The sequence below is a fragment of the Salmo salar genome, chromosome ssa24, assembly GCF_905237065.1.
Source record: "Salmo salar chromosome ssa24, Ssal_v3.1, whole genome shotgun sequence".
In the NCBI taxonomy this organism is placed as follows: domain Eukaryota; kingdom Metazoa; phylum Chordata; class Actinopteri; order Salmoniformes; family Salmonidae; genus Salmo; species Salmo salar.
Genome location: NC_059465.1, coordinates 47,586,833 through 47,613,666, shown reverse-complemented (window position 1 = coordinate 47,613,666; position 26,834 = coordinate 47,586,833). Strand labels below are relative to the sequence as shown.

The 26,834-nt window shown below is 47.5% G+C and overlaps 1 protein-coding gene across 2 annotated transcripts in view; it reads left to right on the top strand.

Moving 5' to 3' along the window:
• Positions 1 to 2,529: 2,529 nt before the first annotated feature.
• The window catches only part of LOC106593032 (transducin-like enhancer protein 4), a 94,221-nt gene continuing 69,916 nt past the window's right edge, over positions 2,530 to 26,834 (top strand). For both annotated transcript variants that reach the window (XM_045707022.1, XM_045707021.1), the window contains exons 1-3: positions 2,530 to 2,760; positions 3,056 to 3,239; positions 16,552 to 16,649. In XM_045707022.1, coding sequence (XP_045562978.1) covers positions 3,195 to 3,239; positions 16,552 to 16,649 — 143 coding nt within the window. In that variant the 5' untranslated portion in view covers positions 2,530 to 2,760; positions 3,056 to 3,194. The remainder of the gene's footprint in view (positions 2,761 to 3,055; positions 3,240 to 16,551; positions 16,650 to 26,834) is intronic.

Below are 26,834 nucleotides of genomic sequence, written 5' to 3'. Positions count from 1 at the left end.
TAACCAGGTATAACACTGTACCTCCCTAACTACCATGTTAATAACCAGGTATAACACTGTACCTCCCTAACTACCATGTTAATAACCAGGTATAACACTGTACCTGCCTAACTACCATGTTAATAACCAGGTATAACACTGTACCTCCCTAACTACCATGTTAATAACCAGGTATAACACTGTACCTCCCTAACTACCATGTTAATAACCAGGTATAACACTGTACCTCCCTAACTACCATGTTAATAACCAGGTATAACACTGTACCTGCCTAACTACCATGTTATTAACCAGGTATAACACTGTACCTCCCTAACTACCATGTTAATAACCAGGTATAACACTGTACCTCCCTAACTACCATGTTAATAACCAGGTATAACACTGTACCTCCCTAACTACCATGTTAATAACCAGGTATAACACTGTACCTCCCTAACTACCATGTTAATAACCAGGTATAACACTGTACCTGCCTAACTACCATGTTAATAACCAGGTATAACACTGTACCTCCCTAACTACCATGTTAATAACCAGGTATAACACTGTACCTCCCTAACTACCATGTTAATAACCAGGTATAACACTGTACCTCCCTAACTACCATGTTAATAACCAGGTATAACACTGTACCTGCCTAACTACCATGTTAATAACCAGGTATAACACTGTACCTCCCTAACTACCATGTTATTAACCAGGTATAACACTGTACCTCCCTAACTACCATGTTAATAACCAGGTATAACACTGTACCTCCCTAACTACCATGTTAATAACCAGGTATAACACTGTACCTCCCTAACTACCATGTTAATAACCAGGTATAACACTGTACCTCCCTAACTACCATGTTAATAACCAGGTATAACACTGTACCTCCCTAACTACCATGTTAATAACCAGGTATAACACTGTACCTCCCTAACTACCATGTTAATAACCAGGTATAACACTGTACCTGCCTAACTACCATGTTAATAACCAGGTATAACACTGTACCTCCCTAACTACCATGTTAATAACCAGGTATAACACTGTACCTCCCTAACTACCATGTTATTAACCAGGTATAACACTGTACCTCCCTAACTACCATGTTAATAACCAGGTATAACACTGTACCTCCCTAACTACCATGTTATTAACCAGGTATAACACTGTACCTGCCTAACTACCATGTTAATAACCAGGTATAACACTGTACCTCCCTAACTACCATGTTAATAACCAGGTATAACACTGTACCTGCCTAACAACCATGTTAATAACCAGGTATAACACTGTAGCTCCCTAACTACCATGTTAATAACCAGGTATAACACTGTACCTCCCTAACTACCATGTTAATAACCAGGTATAACACTGTACCTCCCTAACTACCATGTTAATAACCAGGTATAACACTGTACCTCCCTAACTACCATGTTAATAACCAGGTATAACACTGTAGCTCCCTAACTACCATGTTAATAACCAGGTATAACACTGTACCTGCCTAATTACCATGTTAATAACCAGGTATAACGGACAAGAATCCATCAATCATATCCGTCCGTCACTAGCCGTCATTCAGCACTGCAATTATTCTGCAATTACTGTGTCCAAAATACTACAGTCTTCTGCAGTTACTGCACTTTCACTGCAATTTCAAAACTTCTATCTTATTTTTGCAAGGGCCCAGCTGCTCAGTCAGAAAGTCATTATCACAGCGGCTAGTTGGAGCAAAACAACAGGCATCTCTGTCATCATTACGCACAGGTGTGTCTCTCTCTGTGTGCGTGTGTGTATGCGTGTGTGCGTGTGTGTGTGTGTGTATGCGTGTGTGTGTGCGTGTATGGTGTGTGTGTGTGTGTGTGTGTGTGTGTGTGTGTGTGTATGTGTGTGTGCGTGTGTGTGTGTGTGTGTGTGTCAAAGAGGGTGAAGTCATCTAAAGCAGACATCTAGCAGTAATTAGCGGTGATTCTGCAGCACGCAGACAAGCAGAACAAAGCGGAAGATAATCCACTTAACGTGTTCACCAGCAGCCTGCAACACACCACCACGTTATTTTGATTGACAACTAAACTAACCTTTCCCTTGTCTCCTCGTTCCTCCGCAACACGTCAGACGGGAAGGGCGTTTCTTCTCCGGGAGGGGCGTGCCCATCGAGAGATCATTGGATGCGTCTTGACGTCAAGCTACGTTACCCACGTGGGGCGCAAGACGTAAAACTCATTCTTCTAGATGGCGATTGGATAAGATGATGCTGATTGACATCATAATGGGACGCGCTCAGTGCTCTTCAATAATCTTATTGGTTGCTTATAACGGCTACTGCTGCTTGTGACCATCTACTCCTTCCTCGGGTCTGAGGTGCGCCGAGACGCATCAAGAAACTGTAGTTTTTTTTTTTATACATAACCTAAAGTATTCATCACTGGGTTGCTGTGTATTTTGGAACTACATATCCCAGACACACGAGATATCGCTTTTCCTTGTTCTGAATATATAATAAGAGTTCTTACGACTGGTTGTTTCTGAATGTGTTATCCGAAGGTGGTACCAAGACAGGGCTGGTCAGCGGGACTTGGAGCGGATGTACGGAAGGGATTTAAACTAAACGGACATAACGTTTCTGACAGGATGCGCTCATAACCACATCTTCTGCAGCTGTATTCAAAGAAAGACGGAGCATCCTCCCAAGACATGCAGTATAGGAAACTGCAAATGAATTAAGCTGCGTGATTGAACAGGATGTAGGATCCAGGATATAAGGTAGAGAAAGTGATTATGGAAACCTGATGAAGGTGAAAGAAAATACATCTTAAAAGAAAGCAGAGAGAGAATAGGCTACATTAATCCGAAACAAAATATATTCTTAGGACAGGAGAAGAGCCAACGTTATTGTTGCCTATCCAAGCTTCAGCATCTGAACACATTCTACGTTGGTTGCTCATCTTCTACACATGGAAGAGAGGCGAGAAACCCCGGAGCTTGTCACTTGAAGGGAGGAGTTGTATCCTATTTGACTGGTTAATTAATAGAATGTCTTTTTTTTTTTTGGTTTCAGCGGAGGTTTCCCGGCGGTTGTCTGCAGAGATAGTGGCTCTCACCCCCCCTCTACCTGCCCGCAGGTAGCTCCTAAAGCCGGGGTGGATCTGTCCGTGTTCCCCGTTTGTTGGTGGATGAACTTCAACATCTATTATTAAATGATTCGGGACCTGAGCAAGATGTATCCGCAGTCACGGCACCCGGTGAGTCTCTCTGTCAGAACAACAACACCAACAACAGACCCGCAGCCAAAGACAGGGGGCTGTGCGGGGCGTGATGCCGCCCTACCCGGGCCAAGTATAATCACTTTGGATACGTTTCCGTGCCATCGCGCGGAAACTGGACAAATCGCTGGCATTGTCAAATTGTCAAGCCGCTGAAAATGAGAGAAGCAATGTGGGTGAATGTCTTGTGTGTATTTGAGAGTGACAGAGGGGGGCAGAGAGAGAGAGAGAAAGAGGAGAGCGAAATATAGAACATATTTCTTCATCCCGCTTCCCACCTGCAGCTTTTCATACCACACCTGTCCGCCCGCCAACTTCTTGTCCGACTTTTGGCAATATCAAAATGGGCATAAATAACCTTAGAGATAGGTTCAATAACCAGATATTCTCACTTGGCCGGTTATATTAAAATATCGGTATTACTGTGCTATATCAGCCAATAGGATAGACGGAGTTTGAAAATAGCAGAATTAGAGAGAGAGAGAGAGAGCGGAACCTTGCGCTTTCTCTTGAGCTACGTTTTTCATATAGCCCATCTTTTAGGAGCGGGACGATTTTCAGACGGGAGAGAAATATGGGTGATCAATATTTATTTCCAGGCAAAGTAGTAGAAGCATTTACAGTGACATGGCCTCTGCAGAAGTCAGGGCGTTCAAACGTCTTGCGCGTTGCAGAGCAGCGTAGACCTGTGGTGAAGGAAGTTTTTGGAGCGCTCCGCATTGTTGCAAAATTTGGGAGGCACACGGCGATGCAATACAGAGCTCAATTTGGCCTCCATATGGTGTCTCCGACCACATGTCGGATCAAGTATAAATTGTCTTTAAAGCTTACCCTACGCTTCCCAGTCAAAACAGTTGGTGCATATATTATGACAGAATTTACACTGTTTGGCAGAATTGTTTTCGGCTGTTCTAGTCGAAGTTCTGTAGCTGAAGTCTGTGATTGGTCAACAGTAGGGATTCTTTAATGAAGTGTTTGTTGTTATTAAACGAGAGAGGAATTGTTTCCATTCCCACGTTTTTTCACTTGAGAAATACGGCACCAAACATTTTAATTAGATGTGAAATTGCGGGAATATGACATCCTCAGCAAAATGTTTTAAATTGATTACAGATTTCTTAATTTATCTTAGATTAATTCAGACTATATGAGGCTATTTGTTGCTGCAGATAATAATTTATTTAAATAGATAATATTTGTTACAAACAGTAAGGGGGCTGCTTTTTTTTCTTGTTTTTCAACCGAAAGTCTTTTAAGATATTCACTTCACCAAGCGAGTTCTGCTAGGAGAAAACCGAACCTTGCATACAGACGCCATAAAGTTTGGTTTGCTCCTAGTACAGTCGTGGTCAAACGTTTTAAGAATGACACAAATGTTAATTTCCACAAAGTTTGCTGTTTCAGTGTCTTTAGATATTTTTGTCAGATGTTACTATGGAATACTGAAGTAGAATTATAAGCATTTCATTGTATTTCCAATGTCCTGTCGTGTCCCTTATATATATCTTTTTACATCTTTTTCTTCGCATATCTTTTAAAAATATTTTCCTAAACCTTAACCTCTAAATACTCTCCTGCAACCAGCTTCACCCAATGTGGCATGGATCTTTTTTTGTTTGTTTCTAAAGTATTTCTATTTACTTCGGATCTGGAATCCCTCAGCTGAAGCTAGCCAGCTAACTAGCTACCAGCTATCAGTCAGCAAACCATTGCTAGCGGTCATCAGCTAACCTTTAGCTCGGAAAGCTCTCGCCAGTTTGAATAACGTGACTCAAACCAGAACATAACGGACCTATTATTATTTTATATATTTTTTCCCCCCCATATCCCCGGATTCCTATCGTAAACTCTGAACATTTTCATCTGGATCGCAACTAGCTAACCGCAATCCCGGGTGACTACACCTGGCTAGCGTTTCCATCCCGGAGCAAGCACCAATTAGCCTGAAGCTAGCCCGGCCAGGGCTCCTGTGCTACCCACTACTGGGCTACAATATCCGGACCCCTTCTACTGCCGGTACAGGGCACGGAACCCCGCCGATCCTCTACGACTGAAATACCGACATAATCTGCCCGAAGATTCTAACAGGCCCCTCAGGCGCGACGTCTGCTGAAGGCCCATTCTGCTAACCGGCCTTCTAGCTATCTAGAGCTACTTGGAACCCTACTAATTCCACGACTGGTCTATCGACGACACCGCACGAAGAGGCAAAAACAGACTTACCCCCATCGCGACGTCCCCCGAAAGCTAACTTGCTAGCCCAGGTCTGTTAACTTGCTAGCCCCTGTCTGTTAACTTGCTAGCCCCGGTCTGCTAACTGCTATCTTGCCTGCCCCGGTCTGCTAACTGCTAGCCCCGGTCTGCCAACTGCTTGCTTGCTAACCCGGTCTGCTAATTGCTAGCTTGTTTAGTTAACTTGTTTAGCCCCGGCCTACTAACTGTTAGCTTGTTAGCATCGGCCTGCTAACTGTCTGAATCGCCGTGTCCCCAGTCAGCCCAACCAATCACTGGACCCATATGTTCACTTGGCTACGCATGCCTCTCTCTAATATCAATATGCCTCGTCCATTACTGTCCTGGTTAGTCATTACTGTCTTATTTCACTGTAGAGCCTCTAGCCCTGCTCAATATGCCTTAACAAACCATGTTGTTCCTACATATGCGATGACATCACCTGGTTTAAATGTCTCTAGAGACTAAATCTCTCTCATCATTACTCAATGCCTAGATTTACCTCCAATGTACTCACATCCTACCTTACCTTTGTCTGTACACTATGCCTTGAATCTATGCTATCGTGCCCAGAAACCTGCTCCTTTTCCTCTCTGTTCTGAACGTGCTAGACGGCCAGTTCGTATAGCATTTAGCCGTACCCTTATCCTACTTCTCCTTTGTTCCTCTGGTGATGTGGAGGTTAATCCAGGTCCTGCAGTGCCTAGCTCCACTCCCACTCCCCAGGTGCTCTCATTTGTTGACTTCTGTAACCGTAAAAGCCTTGGTTTCATGCATGTTAACATTAGAAGCCTACTCCCTAAGTTTGTTTTACTCACTGCTTTAGCACACTCTGCCAACCCGGATGTCTTAGCCATGTCTGAATCCTGGCTTAGGAAAACCACCAAAAACCCTGAAATTGTTAACTATAACATTTTCCGCCAAGATAGAACTGCCAAAGGGGGCGGTGTTGCAATCTACTGCAAAGATAGCCTGCAGAGTTCTGTATTACTATTCAAGTCTGTACCCAAACAATTCGAGCTTTTACTTCTAAAAATTCACCTTTCCAGAAACAAGTCTCTCACTGTTGCCGCTTGCTATAGACCTCCCTCTGCCCCCAGCTGTGCCCTCGATACATATGTGAATTGATTGCCCCCCACCTATCTTCAGAGCTCGTGCTACTAGGTGACCTAAACTGGGACATATTTAACACCCCGGCCATCCTACAATCTAAGCTTGATGCCCTCAAACTCACACAAATTATCAATGAACCTACCAGGTACAACCCCAAATCCGTAAACATGGGCACCCTCATAGATGTCATCCTAACTAACCCGCCCTCCAAATACACCTCTACTGTTTTCAATCAGGATCTCAGCGATCACTGCCTCATTGCCTGCATCCGTAATGGGTCTGCGACCAAACGACCACCCTTCATCACTGTCAAACACTCCCTAAAACACTTCTGCGAGCAGGCCTTTCTAATCGACCTGGCCAGGGTATCCTGGAATGACATTGACCTCATCCCGTCAGTAGATGATTCTTGGCTATTCTTTAAAAGTGCCTTCCTCACCATCTTAAATAAGCATGCCCCACTCAAAAAATGTAGAACTAGGAATAGATATAGTCCTTGGTTCACTCCAGACCTGTCTGCCCTTGACCAGCACAAAAACATCCTGTGGCGTTCTGCATTAGCATCGAATACCCCTGTGATATGCAACTTTTCATGGAAGTTAGGAACGAATATAGACAGGCAGTTAGAAGAGCTAAGGCTAGCTTTTTCAAACAGAAATTTGCATCCTGTAGTACTAACTCAAAAAAGTTCTGGGACACTGTAAAGTCCATGGAGAATAAGAGAATAATAACCTCCTCCCAGCTGCCCACTGCTCTGAGGCAAGGAAACACTGTTACCACCGATAAATCCACTATAATTGAGAATTTCAATAAGCATTTCTCTACGGCTGGCCATGCTTTCCACCTGGCTACTCCTACCCCGGTCAACTCCCTGGCACCCTCCACAGCAACCCGCCAAAGCCCCCACCATTTCTCCTTCACCCAAATCCAGATAGCTGATGTTCTGAAATAGCTGCAAAATCTGAACCCATACAAATCAGCCGGGCTAGACAATCTGGACCCTCTCTTTCTAAAATTATCTGCCGAAATTGTTGCAACCCCTATTACTAGCCTGTTCAACCTCTCTTTCGTATCGTCTAAGAGTTCCAAAGACTGGAAAGCTGCCGCGGTCATCCCCCCTCTTCAAAGGGGGTGACACTCTAGACCCAAACTGCTACAGACCTATATCTATCCTACCCTGTCTTTGTAAGGTCTTCGAAAGGCAAGTTAACAATCAGATTACCGACCATTTCGAATCCCACCGTACCTTCTCCGCTATGCAATCTGGTTTCTGAGCTGGTCATGGGTGCACCTCAGCCACGCTCAAGATCCTAAACGACATCATAACCGCCATCGATAAGAGACATTACTGTGCAGCCGTATTCATCGACCTGGCCAAGGCTTTCGACTCTGTCAATCACCACATTCTTATTGGCAGACTCAACAGCCTTGGTTTCTCAAATGATTGCCTCGCCTGGTTTACCAACTACTTCTCTGACAGAGTTCAGTGTGTCAAATCGGAGGGCCTGTTGTCCGGACCTCTGGCAGTCTCTATGGGTGTGCCACAGGGTTCAATTCTCGGGCCGACTCTCTTCTCTGTATACATCAATGATGTTGCTCTTGCTGCTGGTGATTCTCTGATCCACCTCTACGCTGACGACACCATTCTGTATACTTCTGGCCCCTCTTTGGACACTGTGTTAACTAACCTCCAGACATGCTTCAATGCCATACAACTCTCCTTCTGTGGCCTCCAACTGCTCTTAAACGCAGGTAAAACTAAATGCATGCTATTCAATCGATCACTGCCCGCACCTGCTCGCCCGTCCAGCATCACTACTCTGGACGGCTCTGACAACTACAAATACCTGGGTGTCTGGTTAGACTGTAAACTCTCCTTCCAGACTCACATTAAGCATCTCCAATCCAAAATGAAATCTAAAATTGGCTTCCTATATCGCAACAAAGCATCCTTCACTCATGTTGCCAAACACACGCTCGTAAAACTGACCATCCTACCGATCCTCGACTTCGGTGATGTCATCTATAACATAGCCTCCAACACTCTACTCAACAAACTGGATGCAGTCTATCACAGTGCCATCTGTTTTGTCACCAAAGCCCCATACACTACCCACCATTGCGACCTGTACGCTCTCGTTGGTTGGCCCTCGCTTCCTACTCGTCGCCAAACCCACTGGCTACAGGTTATCTACAAGTCTCTGCTAGGTAAAGCCCCGCCTTATCTCAGCTCACTGGTCACCATAGCACCACCCACTCGTAGCATGCGCTCCAGCAGGTATATCTCACTGTTCACCCCCAAAGCCAATTCCTCCTTTGGCCGCCTCTCCTTCCAGTTCTCTGGTGCCAATGACTGGAACGAACTGCAAAAATCTCTGAAGCTGGATACTCATATCTCCCTCACTAGCTTTAAGCACCAGTTGTCAGAGCAGCTCACAGATCACTGCACCTGTACATAGCCCATCTATCTACCTACCTCATCCCCATACCGTATTTATTTATTTATTTATCTTGCTCCTTTGCACCCCAGTATCTCTACTTGCACATTCATCTTCTGGACATCTACCATTCCAGTGTTTAATTGCTATGTTGTAATTATTTCGCCACCATGGCCTATTTATTGCCTTAACTTACCTCATTTGCACTCACTGTATATAGACTTTTTGTTTTCTTTTGTTCTACTGTATTATTGACTGTATGTTTTGTTTATTCCATGTGTAACTCTGTGTTGTTGTATGTGTCGAATTGCTACACTTTATCTTGGCCAGGTCGCAGTTGCAAATGAGAACTTGTTCTCAACTAGTCTACCTGGCTAAATAAAGGTGAAATAAATAAAAAATAAGTGTCAAAGGCTTTTATTGACAATTACATGAAGTTGATGCAAAGAGTCAATATTTGCAGTGTTGACCTCTGCAATCCGCCCTGGCATGCTGTCAATTAACTTCTGGGCCACATCCTGACTGATGGCAGCCCATTCTTGCATAATCAATGCTTGGAGTTTGTCAGAATTTGTGGGGTTTTGTTTGTCCACCCGCCTCTTGAGGGTTGACCACAAGTTCTCAATGGGATTAAGGTCTGGGGAGTTTCCTGGCCATGGACGCAAAATATCGATGTTTTGTTCTCCGAGCCACTTAGTTATCACTTTTGCCTTATGGCAAGGTGCTCCATCATGCTGGAAAAGGCATTGTTCGTTACCAAACTGTTCCTGGATGGTTGGGAGAAGTTGCTCTCGGAGGATGTGTTGGTACCATTCTTTATTCATGGCTGTGTTCTTAGGCAAAATTGTGAGTGAGCCCACTCCCCTGGCTGAGAAGCAACCCCACACATGAATTGTCTCAGGATGCTTTACTGTTGGCATGACACAGGACTGATGGTAGCGCTCACCTTGTCTTCTCCGGACAAGCTTTTTTCCAGATGCCCCAAACAATCGGAAAGGGGATTCATCAGAGAAAATGTCTTTACCCCAGTACTCAGCAGTCCAATCCCTATATCTTTTGCAGAATATCAGTCTGTCCCCAATGTTTTTCCTGGAGAGAAGTGGCTTCTTTGCTGCCCTTCTTGACACCAGGCCATTCTCCAAAAGTCTTTGCCTCACTGTGCATGCAGATGCACTCACACCTGCCTGCTGCCATTCCTGAGCAAGCTCTGTACTGGTGGTGCCCTGATCCCGCAGCTGAATCAACTTTAGGAGACGGTCCTGGCGCTTGCTGGACTTTCTTGGGCGCCCTGAAGCCTTCTTCACAAGAATTGAACCGCTCTCCTTGAAGTTCTTGATGATCCGATAAATGGTTGATTTAGGTGCAATCTTACTGGCAGCAATATCCTTGCCTGTGAAGCCATTTTTGTGCAAAGCAATGATGACGGCACGTGTTTCCTTGCAGGTAACCATGTTTGACAGAGGAAGAACAATGATTCCAAGCACCACCCTCTTTTTGAAGCTTCCAGTCTGTTATTCAAACTCAATCAGCATGACAGAGTGATCTCAAGCCTTGTCCTCGTCAGCACTCACACCTGTGTTAACGAGAGAATCACTGACATGATGTCAGCTGGTCCTTTTGTGGCAGGGCTGAAATACAGTGGAAATGTTTTGGGGGGGATTCAGTTCATTTGCATGGCAAAGAGGGACTTTACAATTAATTGCAATTCATCTGACCACTCTTCATAACATTCTGGAGTATATGCAACTTGCCATCATACAAACTGAGGCAGCAGACTTTGTGAAAATGTATATTTGTGTCATTCTCAAAACTTTTGGCCACGACTGTAAAACTCGGCTAGGCGAAGTGAAAATCTGTGCTTGCATACCCCCTTAAAAAAACTTTGCTGAAAAATGCTACTGTCCCACCTGGCCAACATCCAGTAAAATTGCAGAGCGCCAAATTCAAAAACAGAAATACTAATTATAAAAATTCTGAATACATACAATTGTTATACATAGGTTTAATTAAAGATTAACTTCTTGTGAATCCAACCACGGTGTCAGATTTCAAAAACGCTTTACGGCGAAAGCATACCATGCGATTATTTGAGAACATTGCCCAGCAGACAAATCATTACAAACAGTAACCAGCCAAGTGGAAGAGTTACACAAGTCAGAAATAGAGATAAAATTAATCATTTACCTTTGATGATCTTCATATGGTTGCACTCAGAAGACATTCATTTACTCAATAAATGTTTGTTTTGTTCGATAAAGTCCCTCTTTATATCCAAAAACCTCCGTTTTGTTCTTCAGTAATCCACAGGCTCAAACGCATTCACAACAGGCAGGCAAAAAAATCCAAATTGTATCTGTAAAGTTTATAGAAACATGTCAAACGATGTTTATATTCAAGCCTCAGGTTGTTTTTAGCCTAAATAATCGATAATATATCAACCGGACAATAACATTGTCAATATAAAAGGTAAACAAGAAAGGTGCGCTCTCGGGATTGCTCTGTGACACTTTAGGGTCCAGTCATTCAGACTGGTCTTACTCCCTAATTTTTCAGAATACAAGCCTGAAACAATTTCTAAAGACTGTTGACATCGAGTGGAATGCATAGGAACTGCAATTTGAGTCTTAAGTAAATGGACACTGTGTGATGGCATTGAATAGAAAACTACAAACATAAAAAAATCCCACTTCCTGGATGGATTTTTCTCAGGTTTTCGCCTGCCATATCAGTTCTGTTATACTCACAGACATTATTTTAACAGTTTTGGAAACTTTAGAGTGTTTTCAATCCAAATCTACCAATTATATGCATATCCTAGCTTCTGGGCCTGAGTAACAGGCAGTTTAATTTGGGCACGCTTTTCATCCAAAATTCAGAACGCTACCCCTACCCTAGTGAAGTTAAGTCGCGCAATTTTACATCTAACTAAAATGTTTGGTGCAGTATTTTTCAAGTGAAAAAATTTGGATGTCTGTCATCTGTCATTGAATGACAACACTAACTTCGTTGAAGAATCAATACTGTTGACCAATCACCAACAAAGAGGCGTAGACTCTTTCAAACTTTGCCTAGCCTCAAGAGCACATAGGATAAAGCCTACCTTTTTAGGAGGAAAAATTAGCATATATAATCAAGCCTATCTATTAGGAGGACGATTTGCATATAGGATACAGTCTACCTTTTAGGAGTGGGACAATTTGCATAGAGGTTAAAGCCTTCCTTTTAGGAGTGAGGCGATTTGCATATAGGATAAATCCAACCTTTTTTTTTTTTTTTTAGGTGTGGGATGATTTGCATATAGGATAAAGCCTCCCTTTTAGTTGCTGGACAATTTGCATATAGGATAATGCCTATTTTTTAGGAGTGGGATGATTTGCATAGAGGATAAACTCTACTTTTAAAGAGCTTGACGATTTGCATGTAGGATAAAGCCTGGCTTGTAGGAGTGGTATGATTTCCATAGAGGATAAAGCCTACCTTTTAGGTGCTGGACAATTTGCATAGAGGTTATTTTAGCCTTCCTATAGGATTGGGGCGATTTCCATAGATGATAAAGGCTGGCTTTTAGGAGTGGGATGATTTTCATATAGGATAAAGCCTTCCATTTAGGAGTGGGACTATTTGCATATAGGATAAAGCCTACCTTTAAGAGCTGGATGATTTGCATAGAGTATAAAGCCTACCTTTTAGGAGTGGTACGATTTGCAGGCAGACAAAACATTTGTCATCAATATTTATGGGAAATATAAAGGCTCTTCCACTGACATTCTGTTATATTCAGCTCATAGTGTTGCCTGTTAATCCCTTCCACTGACATTCTGTTATATTCAGCTCATAGTGTTGCCTGTTAATCCCTTCCACTGACATTCTGTTATATTCAGCTCATAGTGTTGCCTGTTAATCCCTTCCACTGACATTCTGTTATATTCAGCTCATAGTGTTGCCTGTTAATCCCTTCCACTGACATTCTGTTATATTCAGCTCATAGTGTTGCCTGTTAATCCCTTCCACTGACATTCTGTTATATTCAGCTCATAGTGTTGCCTGTTAATCCCTTCCACTGACATTCTGTTATATTCAGCTCATAGTGTTGCCTGTTAATCCCTTCCACTGACATTCTGTTATATTCAGCTCATAGTGTTGCCTGTTAATCCCTTCCACTGACATTCTGTTATATTCAGCTCATAGTGTTGCCTGTTAATCCCTTCCACTGACATTCTGTTATATTCAGCTCATAGTGTTGCCTGTTAATCCCTTCCACTGACATTCTGTTATATTCAGCTCATAGTGTTGCCTGTTAATCCCTTCCACTGACATTCTGTTATATTCAGCTCATAGTGTTGCCTGTTAATCCCTTCCACTGACATTCTGTTATATTCAGCTCATAGTGTTGCCTGTTAATCCCTTCCACTGACATTCTGTTATATTCAGCTCATAGTGTTGCCTGTTAATCCCTTCCACTGACATTCTGTTATATTCAGCTCATAGTGTTGCCTGTTAATCCCTTCCACTGACATTCTGTTATATTCAGCTCATAGTGTTGCCTGTTAATCCCTTCCACTGACATTCTGTTATATTCAGCTCATAGTGTTGCCTGTTAATCCCTTCCACTGACATTCTGTTATATTCAGCTCATTGTGTTGCCTGTTAATCCCTTCCACTGACATTCTGTTATATTCAGCTCATAGTGTTGCCTGTTAATCCCTTCCACTGACATTCTGTTATATTCAGCTCATTGTGTTGCCTGTTAATCCCTTCCACTGACATTCTGTTATATTCAGCTCATAGTGTTGCCTGTTAATCCCTTCCACTGACATTCTGTTATATTCAGCTCATAGTGTTGCCTGTTAATCCCTTCCACTGACATTCTGTTATATTCAGCTCATTGTGTTTTCGACCCTTTCACTTTTCCCACATTTTGTTACGTTACAGCCTTGTTCTTAATTCCCCCAAAAATATTCTCATCAATCTACACACAATTTCCAATAATGACACGGAGAAAACAGCTTTTTACACATTTTTTGAAATGTGCTCAAAAAAATAAAGGGAACACTTAAACAACACAATGTAACTGCAAGTCAATCACACTTCTGTGAAATTAAACTGTCCACTTAGGAAGCAACACTGATTGACAATAAATTTCACATGCTGTTGTGCAAATGGAATAGACAACAGGTGGAAATTATAGGCAATTAGCAAGACACCCCCAATAAAGGAGTGGTTCTGTAGGTGGTGACCTTCAGACCACTTCTCAGTTCCTATGCTTCCTGGCTGATGTTTTGGTCACTTTTGAATGCTGGCGGTGCTTTCACTCTAGTGGTAGCATGAGACGGAGTCTACAACCCACACAAGTGGCTCAGGTAGTGCAGCTCATCCAGGATGGCACATCAATGCGAGCTGTGGCAAGAAGGTTTGCTGTGTCTGTCAGCGTAGTGTCCAGAGCATGGAGGCACTACCAGGAGACAGGCCAGTACATCAGGAGACGTGGAGGAGGCCGTAGGAGGGCAAAAACCCAGCAGCAGGACCACTACCTCTGCCTTTGTGCAAGGAGGAGCAGGAGAAGCACTGCCAGAGCCCTGCAAAATGACCTCCAGCAGGCCACAAATGTGCATGTGTCTGCTCAAACGGTCAGAAACAGACTCCATGAGGGTGGTATGAAGGCCCGACGTCCACAGGTGGGGGTTGTGCTTATAGCCCAACACCGTGCAAGACGTTTGGCATTTGCCAGAGAACACCAAGATTGGCATATTCGCTACTGGCGCCCTGTGCTCTTCACAGATGAAAGCAGGTTCACACTGAGCACGTGACAGAAAGAGCTGAACGTTCTGCTGCCTGCAACACTCCAGCATGACCAGTTTGGCGGTGGGTCAGTCATTGTGGGGTGGCATTTCTTTGGGGGCCGCACAGCCCTCCATGTGCTCGCCAGAGGTAGCCTGACTGCCATTAGGTATCGAGATGAGATCATCAGACCCCTTGTGAGACCATATGCTGGTGCGGTTGGCCCTGGGTTCCTCCTAATGCAAGACAATGCTAGACCTCATGTGGCTGGAGTGTGTCAGCAGTTCCTGCAAGAGGAAGGCATTGATGCTATGGACCGCCCGTTTCCCAGACCTGAATCCAATTGAGCACATCTGGGACATCATGTCTCGCTCCATCCACCAACGCCACGTTGCACCACAGACTGGCCAGGAGTTGGCGGATGCTTTAGTCCAGGTCTGGGAGGAGATCCCTCAGGAGACCATCCGCCACCTCATCAGGAGCATGCCCAGGCATTGTAGGGAGGTCATACAGGCACGTGGAGGCCACACACACTACTGAGCCTCATTTTGACTTGTTTTAAGGACATTACATCAAAGTTGGATCAGCCTGTAGTGTGGTTTTCCACTTTAATTTTGAGTGTGACTCCAAATCCAGACCTCCATGGGTTGATCAATTGGATTTCCATTGATTATTTTTGTGTGATTTTGTTGTCAGCACATTCAGCTATGTAAAGAAAAAAGTATTTAATAAGGTGATTTTTTCATTCAGATCTAGGATGTGTTGTTTAAGTGTTCCCTTTATTTTTTTGAGCAGTGTATTTCACAGTGGTTCAGATGGTACAATGATTCTCTACACCAGGGTTTCCCAAACTCGGTCCTGGGGCACCCCATTGGATGCACGTTTTGGGTTTTTCCCCCATAGCACTACACAGCTGATTCACATAACCAACTCATCATCAAGCTTTGGACAAAAACCAAAACGTGCACCCTGGGGGGCGAGGGGCCCAGCACTCGCTTTGGGAAACCCTGCTCTACACTATACTTGCTTGTTTTGTCACAAACTTAAATTACGCAAACTATTAGAATTTTAGTAACTAGAAAATGGTGGAGCGATTTCTGCGTAGTGCAACTTTACGTTAATTTCCTTGGAAAGAAAACTGCCATGTGATTCTCTGTCCATTGTATAGGCAGCCTAGTCTATTTCAATGAGACTAGAGATATTGGTACAGTTGATCTCACACGCCCAACTAGGAGAGGAGAGGTAGGCTACTGAACGTGAAGCAGCGAATGCTGAGAGTGTGAATAATGAACCAAAGAGTTTTAAAAACCCCTAGAGATGCTGTCCCCCCTCGTTCAAATCCTAGTAGCATAATACAAATTCCCCAGATAAATCTGTCTGTTTAAGCCAGTTTTTTTTGGCATGGGCTGTCTCTCAATCCACCGTAACCCGCCTATGTCGGCCTTCAGCATCTGCGGTAAAAGGTGGCAGAGCTACAGCGCTGTTTTGTCAGACCAGGAAACATCCTGAAAATCGGACTTCTCTGTAGTGGAAAGATGAGACTCTCACAAACGCGGTGGTTTTCTACGTTTTGCGTCAAGCGTCATGGGACTCGTTCTGAAGTCGGCACCGCCGAGTCCGATTATGATCCCTCCGTGGAAAGATGAGACTCTCATTTGGTGTTCTGTGTGATGTACTCTTATCAGGAGGGGCCTGTTGACATGTTGTTATTGTTGTTGACCCCCCCCCAGGTACCTCACCAGCCGGGCCAGCCCTTCAAGTTCACTGTGTCAGAGTCATGTGACCGCATCAAGGAGGAGTTTCAGTTCCTACAGGCTCAGTTTCACAGGTAACACACACCCCCCAGGGGGGGCTATATAGAGCAATACACACACACCCCAGGGGGGGCTATATAGAGCAATACACACACCCCAGAGGGGGCTTTATAGAGCAATACACACACCCCAGGGGGGGCTATATAGAGCAATACACACACCCCAGGGGGGGCTATATAGAGCAATACACACACCCCAGGGGGGCTATATAGAGCAATACACACACCCCAGGGGGGCTATATAGAGCAATACACACACCCCAGGGGGGCTATATAGAGCAATACACACACACCCCAGGGGGGCTATATAGAGCAATACACACCCCCCCAGGGGGGGCTATATAGAGCAATACACACCCCCCAGGGGGGCCTATATAGAGCAATACACACCCCCAGGGGGGGCTATATAGAGCAATACACACCCCCAGGGGGGGCTATATAGAGCAATACACACACCCCGGGGGGCCTATATAGAGCAATACACACACACCCCAGGGGGGCTATATAGAGCAATACACACACCCCCAGGGGGGCTATATAGAGCAATACACACACCCCAGGGGGGCTATATAGAGCAATACACACACACCCCAGGGGGGCTATATAGAGCAATACACACACACCCCAGGGGGGGCTATATAGAGCAATACACACACCCCCCAGGGGGGGGCTATATAGATCAATACACACACACCCCAGGGGGGGCTATATAGAGCAATACACACACCCCAGGGGGGGCTATAGAGCAATACACACACCCCAGGGGGGGCTATATAGAGCAATACACACACACCCCAGGGGGGGCTATAGAGCAATACACACAAACCCCAGGGAGGGCTATATAGAGCAATACACACACCCCAGGGGGGGCTATATAGAGCAATACACACCCCCCAGCGGGGGCTATAGAGCAATACACACACCCCAGGGGGGCTATATAGAGCAATACACACACCCCCAGGGGGGCTATATAGAGCAATACACACACCCCAGGGGCTATATAGAGCAATACACACACCCCCAGGGGGGCTATATAGAGCAATACACACCCCCGGGGGGCTATATAGAGCAATACACACACCTCAGGGGGGGCTATATAGAGCAATACACACACCCCAAGGGGGGCTATATAGAGCAATACACACACACACCAGGGGGGGCTATATAGAGCAATACACACCCCCCCCAGGGGGGGGTATATAGAGCAATACACACACACCCCAGGGGGGGCTATATAGAGCAATACACAGACACCCCAGGGGGGGCTATATAGAGCAATACACACACACCCCAGGGGGGGCTATATAGCGCAATACACACACACCCCAGGGGGGCTATATAGAGCAATACACACACACCCCAGGGGGGCTATATAGAGCAATACACACACACCCCAGGGGGGCTATAGAGCAATACACACACACCCCAGGGGGGCTATATAGAGCAATACACACACACCCCAGGGGGGGCTATATAGAGCAATACACATACCCCAGGGGGGGCTATAGAGCAATACACACACCCCAGGGGGGCTATATAGAGCAATACACACACCCCCAGGGGGCTATATAGAGCAATACACACACCCCAGGGGCTATATAGAGCAATACACACACCCCAGGGGGGGGCTATATAGAGCAATACACACACACACCAGGGGGGCTATATAGAGCAATACACACACACCCCAGGGGGGGCTATATAGAGCAATACACACACACCCCAGGGGGGGCTATATAGAGCAATACACACACACCCAAGGGGGGCTATATAGAGCAATACACACACACCCCAGGGGGCTATATAGAGCAACAGACATACCCCAGGGGGGCTATATAGAGCAATACACACACCCCCAGGGGGGGCTATATAGAGCAATACACACACCCCAGGGGGGCTATATAGAGCAATACACACACCCCAGGGGGGCTATATAGAGCAATCACACACACACACCAGGGGGGCTATATAGAGCAATACACACACCCCCAGGGGGGCTATATAGAGCAATACACACACACCCCAGGGGGGCTATATAGAGCAATACACACACACCCCAGGGGGGCTATATAGAGCAACAGACATACCCCAGGGGGGCTATATAGAGCAATACACACACACCCCAGGGGGGCTATATAGAGCAATACACACACACCCCAGGGGGGCTATATAGAGCAACACACACACACCCCAGGGGGGCTATATAGAGCAATACACACACACCCCAGGGGGGCTATATAGAGCAATACACACACCCCAGGGGGGCTATATAGAGCAATACACACACACCCCAGGGGGGCTATATAGAGCAATACACACACCCCAGGGGGGCTATATAGAGCAATACACACACACCCCAGGGGGGGCTATATCGAGCAATACACACACACCCCAGGGGGGGCTATATAGAGCAATACACACACACCCCAGGGGGGTCTATATAGAGCAATAGACACACACCCCAGGGGGGCTATATAGAGCAATACACACACCCCAGGGGGGGCTATATGGAGCAATACACACACACCCCAGGGGGGCTATAGAGCAATACACACACACCCCAGGGGGGCTATATAGAGCAATACACACACACCCCAGGGGGGCTATATAGAGCAATACACACACACCCCAGGGAGGGCTATATAGAGCAATACACACTCACCCCAGGGGGGGCTATATAGAGCAATACACACACACCCCAGGGGGCTATATAGAGCAATACACACACACCCCAGGGGGGCTATATAGAGCAATACACACACCCCGGGGGCTATATAGAGCAATACACACACCCCAGGGGGGGCTATAGAGCAATACACACACACCCCAGGGGGGGCTATATAGAGCAATACACACACCCCAGGGGGGCTATATAGAGCAATACACACACCCCAGGGGGGCTATATAGAGCAATACACACACCCCAGGGGGGGCAATATGGAGCAATACACACACCCCAGGGGGTGGCTATATAGAGCAATACACACACCCCAGGGGGCTATATAGAGCAATACACACACACCCCAAAGGGGGGCTATATAGAGCAACACACACACCCCAGGGGGGGCTATATAGAGCAATAAACACACACCCCAGGGGGGCTATATAGAGCAATACACACACACCCCAGGGGGGGCTATATAGAGCAATACACACACCCCAGGTGGGGCTATATAGAGCAATACACACACACCCCAGGGGGGGCTATATAGAGCAATACACACACACCCCAGGGGGGCTATATAGAGCAATTCACACACCCCAGGGGGGGCTATATAGAGCAAAACACACACACCACAGGGGGGCTATATAGAGCAATACACACACACCCCAGGGGGGGCTATATAGAGCAATACACACACACCCCAGGGGGGGCTATATAGAGCAATACACACACCCCAGGGGGGGCTATACAGAGCACTACACACACACCCCAGGGGGGGCTATATAGAGCAATACACACACCCCAGGGGGGGGCTATATAGAGCAATACACACACACCCCAGGGGGGCTATATAGAGCAATACACACACACCCCAGGGGGGCTATATAGAGCAATACACACACCCCAGGGGGGCTATATAGAGCAATACACACACACCCCAGGGGGGGCTATATAGAGCAATACACACACACCCCAGGGGGAGTCTATATAGAGCAATACACACACACCCCAGGGGTGTCTATACAGAGCAATACACACACCCCAGGGGGGGCTATATAGAGCAATACACACACCCCAGGGGGGCTATATAGAGCAATACACACACACCCCGGGGGGGGCTATATAGAGCAATACACACACACCCCAAGGGGGGCTATATAGAGCAATACACACACCCCAGGGGGGCTATATAGAGCAATACACACACCCCAGGGGGGGCTATATAGAGCAATACACACACCCCAGGGGGGGCTATATAGAGCAATACACACACCCCAGCGGGGGCTATATAGAGCAATACACACACACACGAGGGAGGGCTATATAGAGCAATACACACTCACCCCAGGGGGGGCTATATAGAGCAATACACACACACCCCAGGGGGGGCTATATAGAGCAATACACACACACCCCAGGGGGGCTATATAGAGCAATACACACACACCCCAGGGGGGCTATATAGAGCAATACAAACACACCCCAGGGGGGGCTATATAGAGCAATACACACACACCAGGGGGGGCTATATAGAGCAATACACACACCCCAGGGGGGGCTATATAGAGCAATACACACACCCCAGGGGGGCTATATAGAGCAATACACACACCCCCCCGGGGGGGCTATATAGAGCAATACACACACACCCCAGGGGGGGCTATATAGAGCAATACACACACACCCCAGGGGGGGCTATATAGAGCAACAGACATACCCCAGGGGGGGCTATATAGAGCAATACACACACACCCCAGGGGGGGCTATATAGAGCAATACACCCCCCCCAGGGGGGCTATATAGAGCAATACACACACCCAGGGGGCCTATATAGAGCAATACACATACCCCAGGGGGGCTATATAGAGCAATACACACACCCCAGGGGGGCTATATAGAGCAATACACACACCCCAGGGGGGCTATATAGAGCAATACACACACACCCCAGGGGGGCTATATAGAGCAATACACACACCCCCAGGGGGGGCTATATAGAGCAATACACACACACCCAGGGGGGCTATATAGATCAATACACACACACCCCAGGGGGGCTATATAGAGCAATACACACACCCCAGGGGGGGCTATAGAGCAATACACACACCCCAGGGGGGCTATATAGAGCAATACACACACACCCCAGGGGGGGCTATAGAGCAATACACACAAACCCCAGGGAGGGCTATATAGAGCAATACACACACCCCAGGGGGGGCTATATAGAGCAATACACACACCCCAGCGGGGGCTATAGAGCAATACACACACCCCAGGGGGGGCTATATAGAGCAATACACACACACCCCAGGGGGGCTATATAGAGCAATACACACACACCCCAGGGGGGCTATATAGAGCAATACACACACCCCAGGGGGGTCTATACAGAGCAATACACACACCCCAGGGGGGCTATATAGAGCAATACACACACCCCAGGGGGGCTATATAGAGCAATACACACACACCCCGGGGGGGCTATATAGAGCAATACACACACACCCCAGGGGGGCTATATAGAGCAATACACACACACCCCAGGGGGGCTATATAGAGCAATACACACACCCCAGGGGGGCTATATAGAGCAATACACACACACCCCAGGGGGGCTATATAGAGCAATACACACCCCCCAGGGGGGGCTATATAGAGCAATACACACACACCCAGGGGGGCTATATAGAGCAATACACACACACCCCAGGGGGGGCTATATAGAGCAATACACACACACCCCAGGGGGGCTATATAGAGCAATACACACACCCCAGGGGGGCTATATAGAGCAATACACACACACCCCAGGGGGGCTATATAGAGCAATACACACACACCCCAGGGGGGCTATATAGAGCAATACACACACCCCAGGGGGGGCTATATAGAGCAATACACACACCCCAGGGGGGGCTATATAGAGCAATACACACACACCCCAGGGGGGCTATATAGAGCAACACACACACCCCAGGGGGGCTATATAGAGCAATACACACACCCCAGGGGGGCTATATAGAGCAATACACACACACCCCAGGGGGGCTATATAGAGCAATACACACACCCCAGGGGGGCTATATAGAGCAATACACACACACCCCAGGGGGGCTATATAGAGCAATACACACACACCCCAGGGGGGCTATATAGAGCAATACACACACACCCCAGGGGGGGCTATATAGAGCAATACACACACCCCAGGGGGGCTATATAGAGCAATACACACACACCCCAGGGGGGCTATATAGAGCAATACACACACCCCAGGGGGGGCTATATAGAGCAATACACACACACCCCAGGGGGGCTATATAGAGCAATACACACACACCCCAGGGGGGCTATATAGAGCAATACACACACACCCCAGGGGGGCTATATAGAGCAATACACACACCCCAGGGGGGGCTATATAGAGCAATACACACACACCCCAGGGGGGCTATATAGAGCAATACACACACACCCCAGGGGGGGCTATATAGAGCAATACACACACACCCCAGGGGGGCTATATAGAGCAATACACACACACCCCAGGGGGGCTATATAGAGCAATACACACACCCCAGGGGGGCTATATAGAGCAATACACACACCCCAGGGGGGCTATATAGAGCAATACACACACACCCAGGGGGGCTATATAGAGCAATACACACACACCCCAGGGGGGCTCTATAGAGCAATACACACACCCCAGGGGGGGCTATATAGAGCAATACACACACACCCCAGGGGGGGCTATATAGAGCAATACACACACACCCCAGGGGGGCTATATAGAGCAATACACACACACCCCAGGGGGGGCTATATAGAGCAATACACACACCCCAGGGGGGGCTATATAGAGCAATACACACACACCCCAGGGGGGGCTATATAGAGCAATACACACACCCCAGGGGGGCTATATAGAGCAATACACACACACCCAGGGGGGGCTATATAGAGCAATACACACACACCCCAGGGGGGGCTATATAGAGCAATACACACACACCCCAGGGGGGGCTATATAGAGCAATACACACACACCCCAGGGGGGCTATATAGAGCAATACACACACACCCCAGGGGGGCTATATAGAGCAATACACACACACCCCAGGGGGGGCTATATAGAGCAATACACACACACCCCAGGGGGGCTATATAGAGCAATACACACACACCCCCAGGGGGGCTATATAGAGCAATACACACACACCCCAGGGGGCTATATAGAGCAATACACACACACCCCAGGGGGGCTATATAGAGCAATACACACACACCCCAGGGGGGGCTATATAGAGCAATACACACACACCCCAGGGGGGCTATATAGAGCAATACACACACACCCCAGGGGGGGCTATATAGAGCAATACACACACACCCCAGGGGGGGCTATATAGAGCAATACACACACACCCCAGGGGGGCTATATAGAGCAATACACACACACCCCAGGGGGGGCTATATAGAGCAATACACACACACCCCAGGGGGGCTATATAGAGCAATACACACACACCCCAGGGGGGCTATATAGAGCAATACACACACACCCCAGGGGGGCTATATAGAGCAATACACACACACCCCAGGGGGGCTATATAGAGCAATACACACACACCCCAGGGGGGGCTATATAGAGCAATACACACACACCCCAGGGGGGCTATATAGAGCAATACACACACACCCCAGGGGGGGCTATATAGAGCAATACACACACACCCCAGGGGGCTATATAGAGCAATACACACACCCCAGGGGGGCTATATAGAGCAATACACACACACCCCAGGGGGGCTATATAGAGCAATACACACACACCCCAGGGGGGCTATATAGAGCAATACACACACACCCCAGGGGGGGCTATATAGAGCAATACACACACACCCCAGGGGGGCTATATAGAGCAATACACACACACCCCAGGGGGGCTATATAGAGCAATACACACACACCCCAGGGGGGCTATATAGAGCAATACACACACACCCCAGGGGGGCTATATAGAGCAATACACACACACCCCAGGGGGGCTATATAGAGCAATACACACACACCCCAGGGGGGCTATATAGAGCAATACACACACACCCCAGGGGGGCTATATAGAGCAATACACACACACCCCAGGGGGGCTATATAGAGCAATACACACACCCCAGGGGGGCTATATAGAGCAATACACACACACCCCAGGGGGGCTATATAGAGCAATACACACACACCCCAGGGGGGGCTATATAGAGCAATACACACACACCCCAGGGGGGCTATATAGAGCAATACACACACACCCCAGGGGGGCTATATAGAGCAATACACACACACCCCAGGGGGCTATATAGAGCAATACACACACACCCCAGGGGGGCTATATAGAGCAATACACACACACCCCAGGGGGGCTATATAGAGCAATACACACACACCCCAGGGGGGCTATATAGAGCAATACACACACACCCCAGGGGGGCTATATAGAGCAATACACACACACCCCAGGGGGGCTATATAGAGCACAAACACACACCCCAGGGGGGCTATATAGAGCAATAACACACACCCCAGGGGGGGCTATATAGAGCAATACACACACACCCCAGGGGGGCTATATAGAGCAATACACACACACCCCAGGGGGGCTATATAGAGCAATACACACACCCCAGGGGGGCTATATAGAGCAATACACACACACCCCAGGGGGGCTATATAGAGCAATACACACACACCCCAGGGGGGGCTATATAGAGCAATACACACACCCCAGGGGGGCTATATAGAGCAATACACACACACCCCAGGGGGGCTATATAGAGCAATACACACACACCCCAGGGGGGCTATATAGAGCAATACACACACACCCCAGGGGGGCTATATAGAGCAATACACACACACCCCAGGGGGGCTATATAGAGCAATACACACACACCCCAGGGGGGCTATATAGAGCAATACACACACACCCCAGGGGGGCTATATAGAGCAATACACACACACCCCAGGGGGGCTATATAGAGCAATACACACACCCCAGGGGGGCTATATAGAGCAATACACACACACCCCAGGGGGGCTATATAGAGCAATACACACACCCCAGGGGGGGCTATATAGAGCAATACACACACACCCCAGGGGGGCTATATAGAGCAATACACACACACCCCAGGGGGGCTATATAGAGCAATACACACACACCCCAGGGGGGCTATATAGAGCAATACACACACACCCCAGGGGGGCTATATAGAGCAATACACACACCCCAGGGGGGGCTATATAGAGCAATACACACACACCCCAGGGGGGCTATATAGAGCAATACACACACACCCCAGGGGGGCTATATAGAGCAATACACACACACCCCAGGGGGGCTATATAGAGCAATACACACACACCCCAGGGGGGCTATATAGAGCAATACACACACACCCCAGGGGGGGCTATATAGAGCAATCACACACACCCCAGGGGGGGCTATATAGAGCAATACACACACCCCAGGGGGGGCTATATAGAGCAATACACACACACCCCAGGGGGGCTATATAGAGCAATACACACACACCCCAGGGGGGCTATATAGAGCAATACACACACACCCCAGGGGGGGCTATATAGAGCAATACACACACACCCAGGGGGGCTATATAGAGCAATACACACACACCCCAGGGGGGCTATATAGAGCAATACACACACACCCCAGGGGGCTATATAGAGCAATACACACACACCCCAGGGGGGCTATATAGAGCAATACACACACACCCCAGGGGGGCTATATAGAGCAATACACACACCCCAGGGGGGCTATATAGAGCAATACACACACACCCCAGGGGGGCTATATAGAGCAATACACACACCCCAGGGGGGGCTATATAGAGCAATACACACACACCCCAGGGGGGCTATATAGAGCAATACACACACACCCCAGGGGGGCTATATAGAGCAATACACACACACCCCAGGGGGGCTATATAGAGCAATACACACACACCCCAGGGGGGCTATATAGAGCAATACACACACACCCCAGGGGGGGCTATATAGAGCAATACACACACACCCCAGGGGGGGCTATATAGAGCAATACACACACACCCCAGGGGGGCTATATAGAGCAATACACACACCCCAGGGGGGCTATATAGAGCAATACACACACCCCAGGGGGGCTATATAGAGCAATACACACACACCCCAGGGGGGCTATATAGAGCAATACACACACACCCCAGGGGGGGCTATATAGAGCAATACACACACACCCCAGGGGGGCTATATAGAGCAATACACACACACCCCAGGGGGGCTATATAGAGCAATACACACACACCCCAGGGGGGCTATATAGAGCAATACACACACACCCCAGGGGGGCTATATAGAGCAATACACACACACCCCAGGGGGGGCTATATAGAGCAATACACACACACCCCAGGGGGGGCTATATAGAGCAATACACACACCCCAGGGGGGGCTATATAGAGCAA